The sequence below is a fragment of the Parasteatoda tepidariorum genome, chromosome 7 (genome assembly GCF_982258835.1).
Source record: "Parasteatoda tepidariorum strain Cologne lab strain chromosome 7, Ptep-v5.0, whole genome shotgun sequence".
Lineage (NCBI taxonomy): Eukaryota > Metazoa > Arthropoda > Arachnida > Araneae > Theridiidae > Parasteatoda > Parasteatoda tepidariorum.
Window position 1 is genome coordinate 60573437 of NC_141761.1, and position 27656 is coordinate 60601092.

Consider the following 27656-nt stretch of genomic DNA (forward strand, 5'->3'; position numbering starts at 1 on the left):
AATATCCTAGCATATCTTCGCTGTCGATAAAGGCGCAAATTATAAAATACGTCTCAGATACTAACCAAAATCTGGAGAATGTCGACTTTCACGAGTGAATGTCAACAATCACATAGTCGCTTTGGTGAATGTCCGAAATATTTATTACATCCGATTTGATATTAATTTATTCGTGGATATAATTACATTTATTCGATATTTTAATACTTACTGACGATAGATTAGACGATAAATACCGGGCAGCAGGGCCTGATTACCGAAAAGGCACAGGAAGCAAGTGCTTCCCCTGTAAAATTCTAGGGGGCCCCCCAAATGACTGAAATTAAAGGCCCAATTTCTTATTTTTTGTAAAAGCAGAAAATAATAATTAAAGAAGTAAAAAAAAAATTGGCGTTAAAAAAGAGACTAATCTTGCAAAGAACCTTTCGTATAACAAGAAATTTTATAATTTAATTTAGTTAAATATTTAAATTTTTTTAACATATGTGCTAGCTACTCCCTCATGTTTTTGTTACTATAAAGCACGTAAAGAAGGGTCTAACATGATTGCATAAGATCTCTGTATTCCTTTCTAAGGTTCTTATAGTTTTCACATGGTTCTTGTCTCTTTAAAATGTATTGTTCATGGGCGAAAAATATAAAAAGTTTCTTTTGATCAAGTTATGGGGGGCCCCAAAATCCAATTATGCTTCCTCTATTTTCAGGGGTTAATCGGGCCCTGCCGGGCAGTGTCACTGAACCTTAAAAAAACATCAGTGTAGGGTATACCGGGCAGTGGCATTTGACCTTAAAAAAACATCAGTGTAGGGTATACCGGGCAGTGGCACTTAACTAGACCTTTGGTAAATGTCCGAAATATGTACTAGGTCTAGTTAAGTGCCACTAACCGGTATACCCTACATTGATGTTTTTTTAAGGTCAAATGTCACTGCCCGGTATGCATTTGCCCGATACTCCAAACACTGATGTTTCTTCCAATCTATCATTAGTAAGTATTAAAATATCGAATAAATGTAATTATATCCATGAATAAATTAATATCAAATCAGATGTAATAAATATTTCGGACATTCACCAAGCGACTATGTGATTGTCAACATTCACCGGTGAAAGTCAAGAACCACCGATTTCGGTCATTCACAGTAACATGCACATCATTTACATAATAACCTCATCAGGACGTTTATTTCATACTTTACCTAAATAGCATCCGGCATTATATATAATGCCTAGGCAAAGTAGATAATACTTATCATATTTCATACTTTGCCTAAAAACGTCAGACATTATATATAATGCCGACATTTCATACTTTGCCGGTCATATATACATTAAATGTATTTTGCTAATATGATTTTTTTTTAAAATAAAATTTAATCCAAACAAAAAAGAAAGTTTGCAAAAAGTGGATATTAAGTTAAAAAGGACCTATCGATATCTGTCACAGACTCATTGAAAATTTAAATTTTCAGGCTCTTCCCTTAAATAACAAGCATAATGCTTCGTGACCTAACTAAAGACTGTCAGCTCGGTTGTTTTTCATTAATAGCAAGTTTTACATAACAAAATGAGAAAACTACTTTGCGAAGCTCTCACAGTAATTTACCTTGACATGCTGAAGAAACAAAACAAGCTCTTCATCTAAACACATCTTCCCTTTACAACAAATCGTGGTTGAATTCCGACGCGCGAAGTTTAGAGTTTCTGAATCAGATCAGTTTAGAAAATTGAGGTTTCGCGTGTCGAATTCCATTCTTATGTTTTGACACTTTTATATTTTCTAAGTCAAAATTTTCATTAAGAAAAGTAAGGTATCGAATTCCATTTTTGAGATGGATGGAATTGTTTTTTTAATTGCCTAAGTGTTAAGTTTCAGAATGATTTAAATCGCGGTTGAATTCTGACTGCAGAAATTTTGAATTTCTAAATGAGATCAATCTTAAAAATTTTATACATTGAATTCCATTTTTAGTGAAAATTTTGAGTTTTAGCATTTTCATTTTTCATAAAAATAAAATAATAAATAATTAGTTCAAAATTGGTGTTTCCAATAGATTACATGTACAAATTAAAGAACATATTGCAAAAGTTGTGTATAATTCTATACAGGACAATGAAACACATTTGTCAATATATAGTTTATTTTTTGATGCTGACCATTTCTTTGGCAGGTAAGGATTTTTTATTGATTCTATTATATTATTATTATTTACATTATTTTTTCTTTTATCTGATTTTTTAAAACATTTCTTTCATTTATCTGTTTTACGATACTCGAATTTCCATTATCCTTAATACATTTATAGTGTTTTATTTTAATTAATACTTCATTTTCATGTATCTTTTATTGTATTTAAATTTTTTTATCTATCACTCTCAATTTACAATTATTTTCTGCAAAACAGTTATAGATTATTATAGTGTCATAAGTAAAACATATGTGGGTGTCATAAGTCACTTGTCTGCCCTATTTGCTTCATCGTCCTAGACATTTTGAGCAACTAGCAAATGACTTTGCTGAGATGCTTAACTTTAGATTGCCCAAGGAAGTCATTTCGACTGCTTTTAATTTGCTTTAATGCTTAACGACTGCTTTGCAAAAAATGTATAAATAATAATGCATAATTTTTTTTTCCAAGTGAAGTACATTTTTTTTATTGTTAATATTTACTAATAACTTGTTATATAACTGTAAATAATACGGCAAATTAATAAAACAAATTTCTTTCACAACGCAGTCATTTTGACTGCTTTTGGGCAGTATAGGTATATACTAAGTTTCAGTGTTTCTAGTATTAAGTTAAGCCAGAAGAAAAAAAAATCTTTCAAATTTAAATATCAAAATGGCAATTCTTTTGTTTTTGAATATCTTATTGCCAACAATGTTAAGCCATATATTTATGTTTTTTGAAAAAATTGAAGGAATTCTGAAATTTTCAAGTTTTTCTTTTTACTAGCGGGCTGCCCCCCACCCTGCTCGCTAACGCTCGCCAACCCCCGAAAATTACTACGTAATCTTATATGGTTTGCTTCGCAAACCAAGCTAGCTTCGCTCGCTACTAACTTAGGTACATTGCAAATGCACAAAATTCTAAAAATTCAAAACAATCATTCAAATCCATATAACAACATTTTTTTTTTAAAAAAAATTACATCTTTTTAGTAAATATTAAGTCATTAAAATAAATTTGAATTCAAATAAAGACTCATTGACTGAGACTCATTTTTCAATGAATAACTAATAACAATAATAAAACAAATAAATTTGTGATATAAATCAAAAATCGTCAAATAAATTCGTAAAAAAAAAGCGCTTTCGACAAAATACTAATATAGAGATCTATTGACAAAGACCACTCACTTCTGCCTAGCTTAATAGTATGAGATTTCCGCAGCTGAATTGTTATTTCAGTTTCCGTTTTTATAAGCGCTATATGTTGAGTCACCTCACTAGATTTGGCATGTGACATTTTTAGCGGCAATCATTGGTCGATTTTCTAGCGTTGCCATTCGGGGAGTTGCAACGAGGTTTTTTTTTGTCGCCGTGTAAGAGAAATATATATATATATATAGATTATTATTAGTTTTAATAAGCAAAGAGAAATAACGCTATTGCAATGACTGTTAAATACGTATTTATGATGAAATAAATACATTATTTAAATTTTAAAGTGTCTTTTTAAAAGCGAAGTCGTTGTAAAAAAAAATATATGAACTACAGTCAATCATAAATGAAGCGGTCAATGTTAAAAGTAATGTGTTACAAATCTGCACTTTCGAGAAAACCCAAAAATGAACTGAACTCTACCGAGTAATTTTCTAGACAACCTAAAGAAGAAAATCCAATAAGTTGAAAACAATTTTTCCACAATTTACAGTTTTTTTTTTTTTTGTTTTCTCGAAAGTGCAGATTTGATTTATAACATACCCCTTTTAACATATCAAATTTTCCACAGCTTTTACCTTTTTTATTTTCCTTTTTTTTTACTTGTATCTTTTAGTTAATTCGCCATAAAGACTTAATTCGTTTTAATTTTTTTTTCAATAAATGTATTGGCGAAATAAAGATAAATATATATATATATATATTTTTTAAAGTAAAACAGTTTTTTTTTTTTTTTTTTTTTTAAGTTTATATAATCATCACAAAATGTAAGCTGTCGTAATAAATTTCGTTATGTTTTTGTGTAAATTTTAGCTTACGGCTCTTTTTATTGCAAAACTTTCAAACAATAAACTGTTATTTTATTATGTGTTTAAAAGCCTAAATTAATGTGGGTTAAGAAAATATTGACTATTGTGGCTGTCATGTATTATTTAACAGTAACAAGCGAAATGTAATATTTATCTCAACTATGACGACTGGCCACTTTAAATTTAGTTTACCTAATAATAACTTCATAATAAAATAATTCCTTTTATTGTGCCATTTAATCTATTTTTGTCGTAATTTAACATTTACCAAATTTCCTTTATTAAGAAAACATTATTTAATATTTTCTGTTGGTGTTTAAGGAATTTACCAAATGATATCTTACATGGTTTGTTTTTATAGTGAGTGAATGCAACGAGGTAAAAAGGAAAACAAGTTAATAAATAGTGAATGGGCAAAACTGTTTTTAAATAAACAAAAAATAGTAAAAATAAATGATAAAACCTTTTCGTATAACAATTGACGAGTATAATTAGTATTTTATATTAAAAAAAAAACATATTTTTCAAACACATATAATTGGAATTTTGAAACAATATGGATTCGGATGCTAAAATGAGATAATATACTTAAAACTTTGAATGACAGTATATTTAAAAACATTGTTTTTAAAAATTAAAAAATAATTTAAAAATAAAAAAACAAATAAGAAAAAACTGGTGGTATTGCTTTACTGTTGAACCAGTAAAGCAATTTACTTGACTAATTTTTTTTTCCTGACGCGATTTAAATCAAGTTAATACGTACCTCCGTCAAAAATAAATAAATAACTCTTTTTTTTTTAAACTTAAATGATATTTAAGGAAAAATCTCGCCATTTACTTAAATAATCACTTACAAAAAGTTCATGTCATAAATCCAATTTTTTATATATATAGTATAAGATTATATTATATCTTACTGTAATACGTCTATATTATTCTTTATAATTATAATATAAATATAATGAAACAAGTTAAAAAAATTTATCAATTTAGACTCAACTGAAATTAACTGTCAGTTTTTTGAAAACGTTGGTAAAAAGTACTTGAATAAAAATGTTATTAAAATAAATATTAATTAAAATGTTAAAAAATAGAATCTAGTTAATCTACATCTTTACAACAAAATAAACGAAAACGGTTTCATTTCTATAACGTTTATATAGTTTAAATGTGCACAACTACTTATTAAAAAAAATTTCTTCAAAATCTACTTCTTTTTCTTTTTTAACCATTACACTACTACGCGAACGAACATGTAAAAAATTTTTAAATAAAAAGTTAAGAATTAAATGACAACAATAAAAAGTATTTTACAAGGGAATTATGCAACCCTACTTAAAAATATTAAACATAAAATTTGATAACTTAAATATTTTTTAATAAATCAAATATTTTGGTAGTATATTTACAGAAATATGAATTTAGAAAGTTGGTTAGTTCAAACAAAGTATTTATTAACAATTCTAAACAGTTTTTTTTTTACTTTTATTTTAATTTACTTTTTACTTTAATTTTTACTATATTTTAGAAATTTGCATGTGGGATTGAGGGGGGGGGGAGAATCTTAAAATTTTAGAGAGATTTTAACATTATCAAGCTGTATGAAGTCGACACCTGTAATTGATTTTTATCATAGATTGAACTTTATATTATCATATTTTATCAAATACTTTTTTATCAATTATTGCACTCTTTAATTTAACCCGGATTTATGCTTAATTTAGTCAGAAGATATGATTAATTATTAGTAAATGTATATCGTTTTCAAAAAATGGAAGAAAAAAAAGAATACCACTACAATATAGAATTGTAGGTGTTTACCTCAAGCATTTTCGGTGACAATTAAATATTAATGAGTTCAGTTGACATAGTTCATGATGCTAATCTTTTTTCACAAATTTTCTGTATGATAAACTAAGTCTATTGAATATCAATGTCTTATTTATATATATATATATTCTATTTCGGTATTTTACAGTGAATTTTTTTAATATATCGACAATACTATATCTTAAGGTAAATATCGAGTATACGCTAATATCGCGATCACTGTACCGTAAATCTAGAATAGGTGAATAACGCGATAATTGCCGTGAATGTACTAGCTACAATACTTCCTTTTTTTCTTTCAATGTGATTAAAAAAAAGTGAAAGATTTTTCTTCTGCTGGGAAAGAAAAATAATTTAAAATAAATATCACCGTTAAAAATACTGCTAATCAAAATCAGTTAGATTCGATACATCGTTAAATATTGATTTTTTTGTATCATGATACTAAATTTCTGATATACCGTCCTGCACCTTTATTATTCTTGTAACTTCGAACTCAACTGAAAAACATAACAAAAAACATAAACATAACAACAAAAAAAAACATCAACATAAAGAAGTAAAAAGAAAACTGTTATAAAACTCACTCTTTATTGCAATTTCTTGTGAAAATAAAAACTTACATAAATTTGTTATAATTACAATTGAACAAAGAAACTAAACTTTATACCCATGAAATATCATATTTGCCTGTCTTTTAATAATCTTGATTTGTCGCTTCTGAATACGCCCGGCATCTCACAAAGTTATGTGGCCGAGATACGCCCCTTAGGGTTAATGAAGCTGTTATATCGTAATAGATTCCTTAAAGACTTCATTTTTATTTCTGGATTAAAAGAACGTCAAAGCATTTGCTTGAAAAAAATTTCTTTCATTAAATTAATTGCGAAAATTATTAATAAGGCAAATTGCAATCAAAAGAAAAAAATCTTAACTCAAAGAACAAATTTGAATTGATTGAGTATGTAGTGAAATGTTAATTTTATTAGAAAAAGATTCGGGTGTGGCTATGCTGCTCTAAACTCCAGGAAGGAAAGCAGGTTGAGCCAGCACTGCCTGACATATTAAGAAACGCTAGCGCATTGCAAAATTTTTCTTGTAGGCTGAAGGTAACAATATCGATCTATACTGAAAATATGATATTACGTATTTTTATATGATAAATCCGATAGCATAATTATTGATTAGTCTCAAGAAACTACAAGCTACAACTAGTAAAAAAAAAAATTAAAAAAAATTAGAAATTTCGAACTTGATTTTTCTTTTTCTTAAACTTGATTGTTGTTGTTGTAGTTCTCTTACGTCGCACTAGAGCTGCACAATGGGCTATTGGCGACGGTTTGGGAAACATCCCTGGGGATGATTCGAAGACATGCCATCACAATTTTGATCCTCTGCAGAGGGGATGCCCCCCCCCCCGCTTCGGTAGCCCAACGACGCGAAGTCGAGCACTTTACGGTAGAACAGTTTTTGACTTCGGTGATCTGCTGGGAACCGTGTCTTAAAGATCAGTCCACTGCGGGACTATTCTTAAACTTGAAAAGGTCAGTTATCTCGTTATTATAGAAAATAAAAAAATGGTTATAGCGGAAATGACAAACAGTGGGTGTATTTTAATGACTATAAAAAATTTCAAAGAAATTTGAGAAATTCCCTTTAAATAACCATATAGAATGATTTTTACCATATAAATATCTTATTATTTCACTCTGATGTAATTGTTTCATGACCAAAATCAGGAGAAATACACTATGAAAATATCCTAAAATATTCAAAAAATGCTAGAAAGCAAACTGTATTATTTTTTATGTAATAATTAAAAAACGCTCAATTATATGCTATATATTTTTTAAGCTACGTATTTCTGACTATAAACCGCATTTATTTTAAAGCTTAAGTCTCCTCTCAAGTTAAATAGAGAAAATAAAGATGAATTAAGATAATTTTTAATGCCTTGACTTACTTAAACTTGATAAGAAAAGGTAAGAATAAATAAAAGAAAATTTTGTTTCCAACACAGAATATTGTCATAAGGTTGGTCCACATGAGTAGTCAGAAAAAGAGATCCTTGAAAAGTAAACAAAAGGGCGAATTCCTTTTTATGTACAGTCAGAAAGTGAAACAATGTTTGTAATTTATCGAGGCGAAATTAATTATTTTTCTTTGACAACACATTTAATCTTAATCATAATGCATAGGGAATTCGTAGTATTGTCTTAATGTATCACTTGTAACTTTCCCCATTGATGCCTCGTTGCTCTCGAATGAACTCAACCGTTAAAGGGGAGTAGATGAAGAGGAAATTTCTAAACATGCTTTTAATCATCTTTATTTAATTTTCACAAGTAAACTGATGCTGGGATATTCATTCTACTCTATGGTGCCTTTGGAAACATGTTAAGTACAAAGTCACCAATTAATCAAAATCGGGAAAATATAGAGAGCGGCTAATTTTTAAATCAAAAATTACAATTAAAAATTCAATTTTCAAAATTTAGATTTTGGACCTCTAAAACGGCAGCAATCTGAAAAATATAGTCATTACAGTTCATAGCCAGAAAACCTGTTTAAAGCTGTACTGAAGTTCGAATTAGAAGTTTAAAGAATAAGATTTAAAAATTTTTACATCCTTTTAAGAGAATACGAATTTACGAATTAAGAGCTACGAATAAGAGAATACGAATTAAGAGCTACGAATTTTTTTAAAAATCTAAAATTTTTAGGAAATTGGTTTACAAGTTTCTAAAATAAAAATTGAAAAAGAATAAATTCTCTTTGAATTTTCGTAACTACAGACTATTCAAATTATTAAGGTCATATTTTAGATTTTATGATTGTAAATTAGTGTTTTTTGTTAATAATGCATCAGTTCAAATATTTAATTAATTGCTTTTCTTTTTGATGAAACATTGTCATAAAAAAGTTAATAAATATTTAAAAGAAATTACTAAAGGGTAAACAATGAGTGCAAATATTTGCTGATTTTACAATCAAGTCAAAAAACACACAAAAAGATTTTATATGTGTTTTTTGCATTGATTGTCCTACTTTTCAATTCATTTTGTAAAGGAAATTTCTGAAAGATAAAAAAAAAAAAAAAAATTCGTTTTAAAAATGAAATTAATAAATTAGCGCTAATTATTTGTTGCATGCGTAGCAAACATACAGAAAAAAGTTTATGATTTTTTTTGCCATAATTTTTTTATTTAAAGGAATAATTATATGTTTTTAGACTAATTTTAATTAGAATATAAATACAGATTTTTTTTTTCTTCTTTTTTTTTAAGGAAAGGAAGGAAGGCACGGAAAGTAAAAATTGGCGAAAAGAAATTGGTTTTCTATCACCCAGAGAATAAAGAAATAAATCCTAGTTTCCTAGTTATCGCCTTTTGTTTGATTATCATATTTTGCTTTTTTATTTTAATTTTATGCAATACTTTATGTGTGTAATAAATCACTAACAAATACCTCGTATACTTGTACTCAAAAGTAAATAATTATAGTTTTTTTTTTTTTTTTTAATTATTCATCAATTTCTTACAGCCTTTACATTGCTACGAAAATAATATTAATGGAAATAGTAAATATTTCATCACGCATAATGTAAGTGCTGTACTTAAAACAACATTTAAATGAAAATTTATAAGGAAAATAAACTACGATTTTTTATTTATTTATTATTATTATTTATTTTTTTTGCTAAACGCGCAATGAATAATTGTCAGATTAGCCAACAGTGGACTGATCATAACACATGGTTCACAGTAGACCACCCAAGTCAAGCATCATTGGCTCGAGTCAGCGTGCAGGTTGGTGACCACTTTGATTAGGCCACAAAGAGATCAAGGGTGTACAATATCTGTCCTCGTTAGATTGTTCTACCGTTAAGAGCTCGACTTCGGTTACTTAAGCGGTGCAGCTCTAGGGTAACGCAAATAATGTAACATATCTACCATTTCATTTTTAAAATTGCATGTTTCTAAATCGTTATGTTTTTTTTTTTATAACTCGCTTTTTTTATTTTTGAATGTGAAAGAATTTTCAACTTTTTATCGCTGTAGAGGCAGAATGTGAACCTATTTGATTAAAAATGCTTTCCTGCGAAAAATTCACCATCTTTCTCTGCCGTTTTCGGAACAGCATTCAGTGTGAATGTTCTTTTTTTTAGCAGCAGGAAGTAAGCATTAAGTCTGTAAGAATAAACTTTTTAAGATTTCTCAAGTTGGCAACAACAGAAGTGTTTATGCTGTGAAGAGAATATTTATTTTGATTTTTCGCTCTGTTTTTCTATTATGAAGTTTTTAATACTTTTAAAACCATGAATGAATTAAACTATTCCACAAATGTGTCTGAATTGTTATCTTCTGATCATGCTGTGGTTTATCCATTTGTTAAAAATATTTCCAACGTAGAATACTTGAAAGTTATTGGTTCTGTTATAGGAGCCAGTAATATTCATAGTATTTATCGTAATGATAATTTCGTAAAAGTCTATCTGAAATCGAAAGATCTTGTTTCTGAGGTTATTAAATCTGGTATTAAAGTTCAGGGTTTTAAACCATTAGTAAGTTTAAATCGGACTTGCTGTTCGGTAGTTCTATCACGAGTTGATCCAACTATCCCAAGTGATTTCATTGAGAATCTCTTACAGTATTACGGAACATTAAAATCTCCTCTCAAAAGGCTAAAACTAACTAACAATGGAGATTTCTCCCACGTGATATCTAGTGACATACGTGTGACGATGGAAATTTTTCCAGGGATTTTATTACCACCTTGCCTTAAATTTACGCATGACGGCATTTCATATCAAATTAAAACCATCGTTAGAGACTTAAGTTTTCAAAGTGATCTAAATAAATATAAAACTGTTATTACTTCTCCAAAATATGCGAACCCAAGAGGCAGGAGCAACTTTGTTAAAAGAACTACTCGCAGTGTTTATGATTTTCATTCTGAAGATGAGGAACCTAGCTTTGAAGAAACTTTCATTCATAAAAAAAGTTATAAAAGTACTAACTTCCATTCTCCAAAAACAAAATCTGTATCTAGTTGTGTACCTCATAATGTTAAGCAGAAAGATATATTTTCAGTTGTTACCAATAATATAAATGTAGTGGAAAATAATCAAGTTTTATCAGCTGATAAAAATGATTTCTTTTGTAAAAGTCCTTCTAAACTGTCTAATAATCAAATATATGTTGAAAACGATAATCAAGTACTCTTTAATGCAGATGCTATATTAAAAGAAAATCTTGCTTCGGACACTCTTTTAAATATGTGTCCAACAAACATTTCACCATTTTCAATTGATAGTATTGTCAACTATGCTATTGATACAAATATTGAATTTAGTTTCTGTGAAGATGTATCATCACCTGTTTTTCAAGTTGACAAATCGAACGACTTACTGCAAAATCAGAAAGTTAGACAATCATTATCATCTTCTGTACCTGATTCTGAAGATGTAGTGTTTGATGCTGACTTGAATTTGATTCAAACGAGCCCAACTTTGAATAAAACAAAAAGTTACACAGTTGAATTAATGAAATCAAAGGGCTCATTGAATCAAGCAAGTAAAAGTCTTTTAAAATCCCAAGACAGGTCATCTAAACGTAAGCATAATGATTCATGTGAATTATTATCTGATTCTGTAGAGAATCCAATTAAAAAGTTGTGTTTTAAGAAAAGTAATCTATCTCTGACCCCTGATGCTGAACTCTCTTTTAAAGTAATAGAAGTTGTCCCAAATTTGTCATCTAAAGATGATATTTCAAATAAAGATCGACATTTAAAACTGCAACAGAAATCAGATATGATTTCTGAAACTTCAACTAAATCAAACTTAAGTACTTCTTCGTTAAGCGGTTTGAGAAATGGTTTGCAAAATGTCAAAACTAATGGTAGGGACTTTTGCATCTTAACAAACAATTCTAAAGCTCTTAAGGTAAACAAGAAAAAATCCTGTAGCAAAAATGTGGCTGTAAGTAATATAAATAAAGATATTTTAAAAAATGGATTAATATCTGATGAAACTATTAAACCAAAGAGTTTAGAACAAAATAAAAACCATATTTCGTCTGTAAATGGTGACCCTGTTCAGTATGTTAGTTATACTGCTTCATTGGAGAGTGATAACGACAATATTGAATGTCAGGAGTTGAATTTGGAAAACTTGGCAACAAAGAGATCTATTTCAAAATCTGCACGATTTTTTTCAAAGAAAGCTCAAAATTCGAATCACATCATCAGTGTAAATAATTCTAACAAATTCATGATCAACTGTAATGCAGAAACTTTAAATGAGAATTCTATTAGAAAGGTATCTTGTGATAAAGACCTGAATGGTAGAATATTTAAAGTCTTACCTGGTAAAGATCAGTCAGAAATTTCTCAAAGTTTCGTAGAATCGATAAATAAAAATACAGATGTTAAAACGAGGAAGACAAAACGTTACTGGTATAAATCTGCCAAAACAAAAAATAGCAAAATAACTTCAGGTGTCAACTTAGCTCCCAATGTTGAGCATAAATCAGAGGCTTTAATTAAAAGTACACAAAATGTTGTTTCATATAAACCACTTGTTTCAAGTCCTCCTAATACAAATTCTAATGTTGGAGTTACTCTGGAGGATAACTCTTTAATTGAAATACTTAAAGATAATCAATTAGAAAAAAACTTGAGCACCACAAAGGAAAAAGTTGAAGTTACAAAGATGAGAAAAATAAAAAGAAAGCGCAAGTGGAACAAATCTAGTTCATTAAAACAATACAAAAGGAATGTGACTGTTAAGCCATCTAAAAATTGTAAACCTGAACTTAATTTAAACATAGACATTAATTCTCAAAATGTGTTTGAAAATACTAATTGTTCTTCGAATTGTACTCAACTGAATTCTTCTGAGAAAATTGAAAGCTTAATTATTAAAACTAATGAAAACTTTAATAACGAATCTGAAAGCTTAAAGAGCGATGTAACTTCAGTAATCTTTATTCCACGTGAATCAAGTTGTGATGGTCATCCTTCCATATCTAGATTGAATCTTGATAATAGTAGTCAAGAGAATGAGGAAACATTAGGTGTTTGTGAACTTTCTTGTCAAACTGAAGCTATTTTGTCAGAAAAAACTGATAGTAATATGAAAGCAATTACATCTCAAGAAGTAGAAATCACTAGTTTAGTATCATCTAAACGGAATGATAAGGGATTAGAAAATAACACAGAAATACTTAATCATGAAGAAGATATCACGAGTAACAAAGAAAATTTTAAAGTGTCTTATGATGAACATTCTGATTGTACATTAAAGAAAACCAAATTTGATGAAATAGGTGATCAGGAAATGCTAGTACAAATTGATGTTTCTGACAGTATAGGATCAACTATAGATAATTGCATTAATATGCAAACTCCTGATGTAGAAGAATTCAACTTATCAAATCTTGGTAAAAATTGTGAAAAGATATTAGCTAAATATAAAATGTCTCCAAATTTGTCTAACTCTATAGATTCTAATAATTTAGACAATTCAAGCCTCATAGTATCCATTAAGGAGTCTGTCTCAAATGTAGCAAACAACATAAATAAAGGTCAAAGATGTGAACAACCAATGAGTGAAAAGGATTCAAGGTGTTCAAGTTTAATGGTCAATTGTGAAGAAATACCAAAATCTTGTAAAATATTCAAAAGCCCATCTAAAAACAGCAACTCTAAAAAATTAAATGACTTAAATATAACTATATCTTCAGATGACGGTTGTGAGGAGTTTGATTTCAGCTTACCAGAGAATACAATCAATGAAATTGAGTCTTATCTTCTCGTGGATTTACCTAATAATGTTCAACAATTTGATGAAAACATCGATACTGATGCAACAAAAAATGAAATACTTAATACAAAGATATTAAAGAATAAAGAAAATGATGTAATAAATGCATCTAAGTCAAATGATAAGGCATTATCCGAAACTGCACTTCCTCCTAATGATGTTTCTTTTAATGCTGAAAGGCTAGATACATCAGAAAATGTTGCTTCTTGTGTGGATTCAAATGTATGTGATAAAAATAACTTTCCTAATCTTACAATCTCAAATGGTGAAAATGATATTGATTGTTATGTCATGGTCCATAGTCCATCAACATTTTTAAATGCAAATACCAGTCCTAGAAATTTAAATACTAGTGCTAATAATACAGCAATGAATGGGGAAGTTGTTGGTATTAGTTCATCCACCATCAATGAAAAGGTAACATCTAATTCTGGATTAAGTAAATCGGCTAACTCTTCTAATACAGCAGTGGAAGATGTATTGGAGACAATTGTTTCCTCTGTGACTCCAAATGACTCTCCTAATGATCTCATTAGAAATAGTGTACCTAGCCTTATAATTTCAGATGTTTCTAATAAAGCTCTTGATAAAGTAGAGAATCGTGTCGATTGCTTTGTCAAAGTTCATGAGCTTTCGCCTCTTTTAAGTGCAGATTCTACTACTGAGGATATGACTGATGAAAATAGCATAAAATCAAGTGCAGAAAGTGTTTTGCTTAACTCAGTAAATATACTTGATGATCAACATGCATCTTGTAAAGTAAATAGCAGTGATTCTACAACACAGCCAGATATAGCAGAAAAAATAGATTTTTCTATAACTTCTAGTGATTCTCCTTGTGATCTTAATGAAAACAGTGTACCCAGTTCTTTAATTTCAGACATTATTTCTAATAATGTTGATTGCCATGTCATGGTTCATGATCCATTAGTATCTTCAAGTGCAGATACCACTATCATGAATGATGGTGATAATGTAACAATAATTAGTAAAGAAAGTGGTCTTAATTTCCCAATTGATAGTGATAAACAGGCTTCAAATACAAAATTAAACAACAGTGATGATCACTTGAAAGCCACAAGATTTGATGTGCTGGGAAAAGTAACTTCTCCGTTTTCTTTAGATGAGGGACCTAGTATTACCATTTCAGATACAATAACTAATAGTGAAATGGACCCTGACGTTGATTGTTATGTCACAGTTCAAGATATTTTACCATCTCTCAGAGAAGTTTCTAGTGACATCAATTTAAATTCTGCAGAAAATGTTAGTGGTGAAGCTAACTTAAATGAATTGCAAATTAAAATAAGCAGCCTTTCTTCACTATCTACTTCCCAACCTGAAAGTAACTTTGAAACTATTTCATGTAATTCTACTCCATTTGAAAATATGACTGGTCAGTTTGTAGCAATGGAAGAGACAGCCATTATTAAACAAGAATACATTGAGCCTGATGAGCAGGTGCCAAACCCACTTCTAAATCCAGTTACTTTAAAAGAAGATAGACCTTCTCCGTCCAAATCAATGACTATTAATCTTGATTCCGAGCATAATAAGAAAAAGGTAGCTGCACTACATGCTTATATTGAACAAATCAAAATGCGCAAAAAAATCCAAAGTAAAAAACTAACGAAAAAGGCTAAGGCCATTTGTTCTGTAAATAATAATAATTTAACACCTAGTCCTTATGACTTTGATGAAACTCAAGAAGAAACTACAAGCTTGAAGAGTTTACGGGTGAATAAGTTTAAAAAGACTAATCTCCAATCTCCCGTTAAAAAGAAACCGAAGTTGCCTTGTGTTGTTTTATTTAAAGATAAAAACAATTTTCGAGGAAAATGGAAAGTAAAAATGAAAATGCGAGATCAAGATGAAGTGCCTGTCCATAATTTAGTTTCTTCTACATCACAAACAGTAACAAAAAAGAAAAATTTCTCAAACAAGAAAGTCTCTAAATCCTTATCTTTAGAAAGGAATCCCTTAAAAATCAAAGCTAAAAACTCGACTAACAAACCTGCATCTAGTTCTTCGATTTTAAATAACTCGAATAAATTTAAAATAATTGATTCCGTTAACATTATATCTGAACACATAGAGGCAGAACCTCAAAATTCTGTATCTGAATCCTATATGAATTTTAATAGTGAATGTGTTTCAAAAGTGATTGAAAATGACATTAGCAGTTCATCTGAGTCCCATTCTGATACTTTTAGTCCAGATTCTGTGTCTTGCGAAAGCAACATATCAACTGTTATCAATAGTTCTTTGCTAAATGAAAATGAAAGTGCATCCTGTTCAAGCCAAATTTTTGAAACTTATGTTGCAAAGGTGGAAGAAGTTAAACCTGTTTATGAAGATATTTATTCTTCGTATAATCAAGTGTGTGATGTTAGTGATTCTGATGATGAAAAAACTGTCCCTAATTTTCCTCTACGCAGAGAAAAACTTGTTAATTTTATGAATGAGGTGAAGCGTCATAGAAATCCGAGAACTTACGCCTTAAAAGTGCTTTCAAATAATAAAACTCCTGGTTCTTTGACTGCTTTAATTGTTCAATTATATGAATATTTCAAAGCTTGTAAAAGCAGGACTAAACGGCTTCGTATTTCACGTTTAATAAGAGCTCTTGATGACAGATATTCAAGATGCTAGAATTTGGAAACATTTGTATATTGTCATAAATTCTTTTCCATGAGATATTGGAAAGTTTAAGTATTGTTACTTAATGATAATTTTCATAATTTAAAAATTTCATGGAAATAGTTTTCAAGAAGTCTGGTGCTTGCAAATATTAAGTCTGATTCAAATGGAACATTAAACTAAATATTCACTCATTTGCTAATATATCATTATATTTCCTATGTACTTTAAACTAGTGGTTGTTTATTTGTAAAATTTGTGTATTGTTTAATTTTAAAGTGTTGGTTATGAAGCTATTTCCGAAAATTAAGTTGTATAGATTTTTTGTTCATCCTGTTAGTGTTCCTTCTTTTATTTTTTAAAATCATCTGTTCATTGTTCCTTTGATATATTTTATAACCTTTTCATTGTTATTTGAATGTCATACTATTACTATTGTTGAAACTTCCAAAAAATTCCTCTTAAATCGAGTAAATGGTTAAAAAATATTTGTGAATGAAGTATCTGCTTTCAATTAAGTGCATTACTATACTATTCATTTAATTTTTATTAAATGAATAGTAGTGTAAATTAAATCAATACTTATCATTGTTTTATACATTTTCTGCTAACTTCATACCATAACTATAGTTTGTATATTTCATTTTGTTTCTAGTGCAAAAGTAAAAACACTGCCTTGTATAGCTAAATAAATGTTTGTAATATTAAATTCTATTGTTATATGAAATGTAAATTAAGAAATATAACATTAAGAGATATAACATATATAGTTATTTTCTTTTGGTTTGTGATTTTTTAACGATGTATACTTTAAAGCAGGGCTGTTTTCCTACAAATCTACTCTAAAAAAAGGAGTAATTTTTTCTTCCATAAAACTTTTTTTTCCAGTTTAGAATATGTGTTTATCAGTAATACACTGTAGTAATTTTTTTTTAAACATTTGATATTTTTAAAAAATGTTTTTGATATTTAATATTTTTTCATTGGAAAAGGATTTCTAAATCAGCAATGCCTATATATTTAATTTCTATATCGACCAAGAAAATTATCAAGTTTCGGTATGTTAGAATAAAAAATGGGGGGGGGGGATAACATTACAGAGTGGGAAAAAGTCAAAGGGTATCATTGGTAACCAGTTTCTAGTTAGTCTATTTGTTCACTTTGGTGATTGAAATTGGTGCAAACAAGTATCGACATGGACATGTGCTCCTATAGATTATTTTATAAACTAACTAAAAATACAGGTGGCCTTCTGTTAACCCGCTTGGTCAAAAAATGCTTTGCGAGATAAGTTGTTCAAAATAAATAACAATAATCCAATTTATTCAAATTTTTGTGAAAATGTGGTACTTTTATTCAATAAAACATTATTGGTTTAATTAATACATAAGAAAAAAAGTACACAGAGTCCTATATGACAGTAAGAAAAGGTTTAAAATAATGCAATTTTCCATCTCATTTTAACAACAGCAATCCACATTTTTTCTTTCTTTTTTTCTCATTTTATGAGGGGGGGGGTTGTCTCGTATAATCTGATCCTGGTTAATCGAGAGTACTGTATAATCAAACCTTTATTTCTTCAGAAGAAGACAAACCCAGTAAAACCATATTGAGTGTTTGGTGAGGGATCTTTTATAAAAATTTTTAATGGTTAGAAAGGTCCTGCAGTTAGGTCACTTAAATAGAAAAAAAGTCTGAATATTTCATCGAATAAGTGTATGCTAAAACCATTTTCTTATGTATAAATAATTTATTTCCGTGAAGTAGATGCCTAATTCATATTTTAATGTTTGTATTATTTTATCGTGTTTGTTCTTTTAGTCTTATTAGAGTTTAAATATATATATATATATATGATTATTCAAGATTTTTTTTTAATCATTATAGTCATTTTACATAAAACTCATTTGTACATTTTTCATCAAACATATTGAATTTTTCTTGAAAAAATAGTTTGTATTAGAATTTTCTTTATTCTTATATGCATAATTAACTGTGCTTCATATTTTGTTTTTATAAATGGAGCTTAAAAAATGTCTATTTTTTTATTGATATATAAATTTATTATCATTTAAAATCATATTTGCTCAAAAGGTTGGAGCTCTTGGTTTAGAAAGTTATTTCAGTTTATTTGTAGAATTAACTGTATAATGGTTCAATATGTCAGACTCTTGGTAATTTTTGTTTTTGGCATGGTACTGTTTGTAGGAAAAGGATTTGTTTAGTGGTCATTGCATATTTCATGATGGTGTTTACTTCTGGGTATTATGTCTGCATTCATTTTGCTGGGCAATTTTTCTCTGAATTTAATTTTTTAAGCTACTAATTTCAGTTTATTTGATAACTTTATTAAGTATAACTGAACTTTGTAAAAAAAAAAGTAGCCCACCATTTTTATGAATATGTTTACAATGTATATTATGTTATGCAGTGATTATTGATAACACTTAATGATTGTATAGTTTTGATGTGCTTGGAATATATGAAATTTGCCATATATTATTGTCTGTAGTAGAATTACATACTGTTAGCTTTTTTCCCCTCTTATTTTACGTTACGCTTTTATTTTAATGTTTGTACATTTTTCATGTACTATCTTTCTATTTTTTCTTTATTCTGTCTAAAATGTTTAAGAATTTTTGATGATTGTTGCGTTTTTTCCAAATTTAGCCTGTTTACACAACACTATCAATTTTAAAGGCAGATTTAGATTTACGGTTCTATGGAGTGTCCTTTATGGATAACAAGATTCCTTTATTAGTAATTTTAATATGTTTATTTTATTAATTTTGTCACAATGTATTAAATTTATATTCAGGGATATAATATTTATATTTAGTAAATTAGCTTTGCATTTCTAAATGCGTATATAAATATGTTTTCAGTTCAAAATTTCTTGATAAATTAATTAAATGAAGAAATGAAACAAAAAGAACTTAAAAAAGTAAAGATTTTTTTTAATATGTATAGAAAAATTTTTTCTTTATGATAATAGATTGGAAGGTATTCAAATTCGACAAAATCATTATAAATATTATTTGTAGTTGGAATTAACTGAATGTCAAAGCAGTTAGGCTAACCATGGATTGCGCGCACTATGTTTATGTTTGTTCAAAATATTAATTCTCATTTTTTAAGTTGAGCAATTATTAATTGTTCATAGAATTATATTATTTGCAATAACATTTACTCATTGTATTGCTTGCAGTCGTAGACAGTTGCCTTATCTGCCAAAATGGAAAATCTGCCTCTGATCATCTTTAAATAAACCAAGTAACCGAGTGATCTTAAAATAATAGATGTTAGAATTGTTTTTACAACTAGTTATTACATTACCTTGCATATGCGTTTATTTCAAAAATAGGCATCAAGCTATTGAATTTTTTACTTAAAAAAATTTCACTAGTACAAAAAAATACATTTAATTTATTAATTATTACTTTGTAAAGACTATCTGATAATTTTTAATTTAACCCAAAATGATTTCAAAGTCTTTTTGAAATAATTTATATTGCATTGCATTTAAATTATTTTTAATACTTATTTAATATTTATAAATTTTTTTGCTCCTATTTAACTTAATTGTAATTTTTTTTTAAATTCGAAATTTGTACTCAATTTTCTGATTAATGTTTAGCTGACGAGATTTATCTAATGGCTCTCAAATTATAAGGTTCAAGCATTTTTTTTTTATTTGGATCATTCTCTGTATTCTATTCTATATTTCTCTACTAGGGGTGTGAAGTTTCAAGTAGAAACTGACAACAATAATTTTGCAGCTTAAATAAAATGAATTTTTACCTGAATTAATTTATATTTTCTGATCTCATTCTTTTTTTTTCGTAAATTAAATATTTATGAATTAACACATTTTAAGTGACACAATAAACAATATTTGTACTACTTAAAAAAAAAAAAAAAAATTAGGTGATTAGGCATTGGAAAGATGCTCCAAACATGTCAAGATACTTGTGTCACAAAATTGCCAACAATGTGCAGTGTTTTAATTGTTGTTCGTATCAGGAGAAATAGACCTTTTTTTTCTCATTTCTATGAAGGATTGAACATATGCGCCTCACAGTGAGTTGCAATGAACTGTTTAATTTTGCATTTGTGAATATCTTGCCGGCTCAAGCAGTTAATGATATCTATAACATTTCCACATCTTGCATCAAAGAAAAATATAGGTTTTACATATTTATAAATTAATAATTTTGAAGTAGTTCTTATTTATCTCTTCATTGTTATGCAAAAATAAACTGTTAGTATGTCATGTTACACAATTTGAATCAGGCATAATTTCTTCCTATTTATGCAAGTTTTATAATATTTAATTTTTTCCTGAAATTTTATTTTACTTTCTTGTATTTTTAAATTATTGAAATTAAAATGTTGATTGTAAAAAAAAAAATTTTTTTTAAAGAAAATTCTAACAAATTTTAAATGAAATAACGCCCATAAAAGTTTTGACATGACTTTATATTGAAAGATAGTGAGTATTTTGTTTTTAAGTAATATGTAAGAGTATATTTTTATTATGGATCATATTTTCATGTTCGTTCATTTATGGAAGCATAAATATTTGCTGTATTTGAACTTTTTATTCCTTTTTTTAAAGGAGGATAAACATACATTATCTGGAAACGCAAGAATACAATAATTAATAACATCTTTTGAATGGTTAAAAGTTTATTTTCTTTTAAAATAACAAAGGGAGTAACCGAATAATGTAGAGTATATTTTGCATCTAGTTTTCAACTTAAACTTTCATGTCCTCATTTACCTCTTACTTCTCCTATTTCCACAGTTGCTATAATGCATTTTTCATCTTAATTTTTATCGAAGGCATTTCTAACTTAAGTCCTAATTTTTTTTAAAAAAATACATCTAATTAAAATTGTATAAGCATTTGTATGTGTTGCATCACCTTCCTTCGTTATAAGTTATCGATTAAATCTTAAACGTATAGTTATTTCTCATTTTATTTTTTGTTATAATGTGCATTGAATGCGTTTTTTAGGAAGTTGGGAACTTAAGTATGAACAAATGAAACTTGGAAAAAGTTTGTATATATTCTTTTAAATTTAATTTCGGATGATTTTTTGGTAGAAAATATTGTTTAATGTATTTAATATGTTTGAGTTACAGTGGATATTAGATTGATTTTTGAGGGAATTGGTATTATTTGCTCACGTTTTTCTCTATTTTTTAACGTGATATTAGGTTGAAGCTTTAAAAAAAAAATGTAAAGTTTTGTTACTTATCGTCTCTTGGTGTGTTTCATTTCCTGATTGTTAATTAAAGTGCCTCAAATGTTGTGCAATAATTCATATCGATTCTTACAGGATGAATAAAATTCCTTAAATTTCTTCTCCAGACTCATTTTTACTTTCTAGTGTACATTTATTTTTTGTGAAAAAACTGTGCCACTGCATTGCACTAAAAAACTTCACAATTCAAAATTACTTTTATTCAGAAGAAGGATTTGAAAAGATCAGTTGGAAATTAAAATTTGAAAGGAAACAAAATACAGTAGAACGCAATTTAACTCTGCTTTGAATCGATCAAAGACTGTTTTTTATTCATTTATGTTTTTACACTCTAAAAAAAAAAAAAAATTCTCACGAAGTCTTATCGTTATCTTAAGATTCTCTGAAAAGGTTCGAAAAATTGCTGCTTCTGTCTCTCTTTGTTTCCTTTGTAAGTGGGATTCGAACGTTCATTCTACATAACATGTCTTGTTATGTCTTAAAATGTATTACTAGCCTAAAAAAAAATGTGAAGTTACTTAAAATCAATGCTTTCTAAAGTTATCGAGTCCCGCAGTGGACTGATCGTTAAGACACGGTTCCCAGCAGATCACCGAAGTCAAGCATCACTGGCTACGGTCAGTGTGCGGGTGGGTGACCACTTGGATCAGTCTGCGTAGGGACCGAGGGTGTGCGGTATTGGTCCTCGTTAAACTGTGCTACCGTAAAGTGCTCGACTTCGCGCGCAGGTCGTCGGGCTACCGAAGCGGGGGTGCCGTCCCTTCCGCAGAGGATCAAAATTGTGATGGCATGTCTTCGGATCATCCTCCGGGATGTTTCCCAGACCGTCGCCAATAGCCCATTGTGCAGCTCTAGTGCGACGTAAAGTAATAACAATAAAGTTATCGAATTATCTTGTAATAATTTGATCGGCTTCTGACAAGTTCGGATAATTGGCGCTCTTATCTACTGCATTCAGTTTCATGAATGCTCCATTAATGAAAAAGAAACAATTTTACAATGAATACTGCTATACCTAAGCATTCTGTATTTCTATTTCCATCGGCTTTATCCTTGATTTAGTTCTGGGTAGAAAGGCCATCTAAATTAGGAGAATGTCGAATATCCCCAATAATTTAGCTAACAAAGAAAATTCAGGTTATTTCAAAAGTAACAGCGAGTCTAATAAGTTTGCAAATAAAATTGATAGTACGTCGAATCTATGAAGAAATCAAACTTGTGGGGAAAAAAAAATTGAAAGACAGCAAAATATGAAAAGATAATATGTTACTTAATCTGTTTCTTTTGTGTTTAACCAGTTTTCATGAAATGTAGAAGAAAACAATCAGATGTGCCTTTAAAAAATTCGTCCGTTGAATATAAGAATCATCTCAATACAAAAATAATTTTGAAATGTTGTTCATTATTTTATATTAAAGTAGCTGCTTCGCGGTTCCACATTGCCCTACACCTGCACAAACTCACCGCTTCATGGTTCCACGCATGTTCCTGCTGCCTTCGGCATTATTTGCTTTGAATCTTCGACCTTAGTATTTTAAGAGCAAATCATAAAGTTAGAAATCTGGGCCTCACCTGAGGCGGCCAGTTGGTACAACATTATATTAATTACCCTGATAGTTACAAAATTTTGAAGTTTTTTCAATTTATTATTTGTGGTTTAAATAATCTTTAATCTTGGTAAAAACTTTTTATTTAGAATTATTGTTTATTAAGCTACTAATTACCCCGCTAATTACAAATATCAAAATAGTTTTTCTATATATATCATATCGAACAAATTGTCCGAATTTGAAACCTCTATCATGGTAAAAACGTGTTATTTAGCATTGGCTATTTACCTCTATAATCACTTCACAAAATATAGAAATTGTTCTTGTTCTCTTAAGTTCTCATGGTTCAAAATTTTTACTTTCTAAATTTGTTATCTAGAGTTCAAAAAAACGAAAAGTGTATTTCGATTTTAGTTTCTTTTTCCCGAGTCCGAAGAAATTCCGGTCCAAAGCTGTAGAATTGACATCAACAGATTCAGTGGTTTGTGAAAAAGTCTGGGAAAAAATATTTTATTCACTTTTGAATACTGGATGCATGCTGGTTTAGCTTAAAAATTTCAAGAAAAATGACGAAAATTGAGTTTTTGTCTTTGTGATCATTCAGCCATACGATTATTGGCTCCCGTGAATATTCTTAGCAGTTAGGCTAATTATTCGATAATTACAAAATATCGAAATGAAACTTTCTTAGTGTTCTAATCTTTTCATGAAGAGCCTATAGGTAATAAAGGCAGCTTGTGCGCAATGCTGACCACTTAGCCATAATAATGGGGTTGGGCACCTTGTGGAGTTTTAAAACCTCCATCACCACCCTGGTCCATAATAGGTTGTTGCGTGAATGCTTTTTCTTCGTCTTTTTTTTTATCCTTTATAACTAAGGGTATGTGGTTTAAAGTAGAAAGAAAGGGGAAAAAATTGGAATTTAAAGAAAAAATTGCTTTAAGTTCACAAATAAAAATGGCCATTTAAAAACTCTAAATTTCAAGTCTGTACTTGCAATCTGAGAGCTACAGAGTTGCTAATGTGTGTTTCCACTGCAAGTTTTAGCAGTTAATAATTCTTGAACTAATTAAATAATGTTTAAATTTTTTATTCCATCACACTCTTTGTTCTCCAAATCTTTATATTTTCAAGTTCCTTAGTGCCTAAGTCTTATAGTTTTGCGCTGCAAAACGAAATTGAACGTATCATAAAGGTTATCCTCCAAATCAGTGATTTCTTTTACGATTTTTTATTGTAGATATTTATAAAGGCTTAAAAAAATATAACAAAAAATTGAAGAACGGTATCAAAATAATAAGCCAAAAATCCTATTTTCCAACTGTTTTGAATTGGCGACCGCTGGAGCGAAAGACATGATTTTCAAATGCTCAGTGTACACGAACGTATAATGGAACCTTATTCTTTCTTTCTGTTTTACAAATTTTAGTTCTTACTTTTTAACAACTTGAACATTCATGTAGAGGTAAATAAAAATAAATCATAAATTTGAATTTGGCTCCTTAAATTCATTAATGAATGTTATGTTTAATATGAAGAATTTATGTTTCAATTCTTGTTTTCTTATCATGTGCAACTAACTATATTTGCAGCTTAGCAATAATTAGTAGGTTTAAAAATTTTAGTTTTTGTGCAAAATATTCCTTTTTATTTAATTTATTCCGTAACTTTCCTTTCATTCAATGGCATTCAGTTCTTACAAAATCAAATATTATTACATACACTGGTTATCATAAATTAAGGAAAAATCACAAAAATAGCGATAACTCTTTCAAAAGTAAGCCAAACCGTGCAAAATTTGCATATGTTGTCCACTAAGAGTAGCTGAGTAAAATTGCAATATGCAAATTAGTGGCGCTGCACTCGGCTTACGTCATCTGCCTGGAGCATAAAAGTCCAAGTTTGAGAGAAAGCACACAAATTTTACTGTGATTGCGACATTGAAAATCTGAGATAGCCAATTCGTAATAATGACCTCTAGGCATCATTTGCCTGAAGAACTACGATGGAGAGCCATCGGGAGACTAGAGGCAGGGCAGAGTCAATCAGAAGTGGCCAGATGGCTAAATGTGAGTCCATCTGTGGTTCATAGACTTTGGAGGCAATTTCAAACCACAGATTCGGCATCTAGGAGGTTCAGTCAAGGACGGCCAACTGTTACGACCAGTGCCGATGACCGATATTTGACATTAAGTGCACGCAGGAATAGAACCGCTACTCCGACACATCTTAGATCCTCTCTTGCTGCAGCCACCGGAAGGTTGGTGTCAACGTCAACTGTGCGCAGAAGGCTCCACGAAGGTGGTCTGTATGCGAGACGACCAGCCATTTGCGTGCCGCTCACATCACGCCATAGGAGAGACCGTTTGCAGTGGGCCCGACAACATGTCCACTGGACGTCAGATCAATGGAGGCCTGTTCTCTTTACGGATGAGTCCAGGTTTAGTCTAGAAAGTGACAGTAGACGTTATTTGATATGGAGAGAACCTGGGACCCGTTATCATCCATCAAACATCCGTGAAAGAGATGCATACGGAAGAGGCAGTGTCTGTGTTTGGGGAGGCATATCCTTAGGAGGGCGCACATACCTCCATGTCTTTCCAAGGGGAACCGTGAATGCTCAGGTTTATCGAGACAACATCCTTGATGCTTATGTGCGCCCATATGCCGGGGCAATTGGTGATTGCTTCCTGTTACAGGACGATAATGCAAGACCACACAGAGCTCGCATTGTTGATGATTATCTTCAACAGGAAACAATTACTCGCATGGAGTGGCCAGCTCGATCCCCGGACTTGAATCCTATCGAGCACGTTTGGGATGCTCTAGGGAGGCGTGTATCTGCCATCAATCCGCCCCCTCAGACCCTTGCCACGCTTGCAACTGCTTTACAAGAGCAATGGCTCTCACTTCCTATTGAACTGATAGACCGCATAATTGAAAGCATCACACATCGCTGTTTGTGCTGTATTGCTTCTAGAGGCAATCATATTCCATATTAAAGGTACTTTTTCTATTGCAAACCGATACTTCCAATTTGTTTATTTTATACATGTGCTAATTTCTATACTACTATTAATGTCTGATAATTTCTTTTTATGTTGTTTAATACCTTACTATGTGTTGTATATTGTGGGTAAGTTTCATAAAATTCCATGTGTAATTTCTTGAGTTATCGCGATTTTTGTGAATTTTCCTTAATTTATGATAACCAGTGTATGTTACAGCCAAAGCTCGAAAGCGCTGTTAATGTGAACAATACTTTGCTAATATACACCGAAGAGCCTTTACATTATGACCACCCTCCATCTATAACAATGGGCTCGCCCAGGTTTTCATGGTTTCTCGCCCAGGAACAATGTCTTCATGGGTCACATTCGGATCCATAATCCTCATAGAACAATCCCTGACGTCTGTAAGCTACTTGAACTTAGTTGCAGACCAGGTTCACGGTTCACCCATTCATGGCAACAGTTTTTCCTGCGGGGGACGACGGTGTTTACCAACAGGATAATGCACCATGTCGTAAGAGTCGAATCGTCGAGGAACATTCCAGTGACTCTCAAGTCATGTCTTGGCCCCCAAATTCACCTGATCTTAATCCAATAGAGCATTTGTGGTTCTACTTGGAAAACCAAATTCGTGCTGCCACGCTACCCCCTCGCAATGTGAGGGAATTGCAGGACCAGTTGGTGAGCGCTTGGTCCCAGATACCTCAGACTACCTATCAGCACCTTGTGGAATCAATGCCACGGCGGGTGCTAGCAGTTTTGAGGGCTAAAGGTGGTCCTACATGTTATTAGCAGGGTGGTCATAATGTAATGGCTCTTCGGTGTATAGATTAACTGATTTGGTCCGCTAAAGTGCGGAATCAAGGGTTTTCACATTTTATTTTACCAAGGTAATGTGCACAATGACGGATTTAGTATCATTAAAGTTCAAGCGTTTATTTCTCTCATTTTCCTGCCGTAATATTCTCTATTTTAAACCATTTGATTACAGTTATTCCCTTGATTGATTCTATCAACTAATTTACTGATTGCATTAATTTCATTCTTTAGATGTCTAATAAAAAAATATAATTATGATAATTTAAGATGCAAAGTGACGTAGCTGCTGTTCTTGCAAAGATCTTATTTTCCATTTAATGACAGCGTTGTAGGCAATTTTCGATCAATAATGGATCGCCTTAGTTAATATTTTCATTACCAAGATAATCTGCAGAATAACTGATTTCTGCACTTTAGTTAAAATTCAACTTAAATTCAATTCATATTCAAATATCATTAATTAAAATTTCTTTTAAGAAAAAAAAAAAGAATGATCCTATTTCATTAAAAA

At 30.0% G+C, this 27656-nt stretch overlaps 1 protein-coding gene across 1 annotated transcript in view; it reads left to right on the forward strand.

Moving 5' to 3' along the window:
• Nucleotides 1-1928: 1928 nt before the first annotated feature.
• Nucleotides 1929-27656, forward strand: part of LOC147807170 (uncharacterized) — a 36272-nt gene continuing 10544 nt past the window's right edge. The window contains exon 1 of the mRNA XM_087167898.1: nt 1929-2171. Within this exon, the coding sequence (XP_087024024.1) occupies nt 2060-2171 (112 nt within the window). The 5' untranslated portion in view covers nt 1929-2059. The remainder of the gene's footprint in view (nt 2172-27656) is intronic.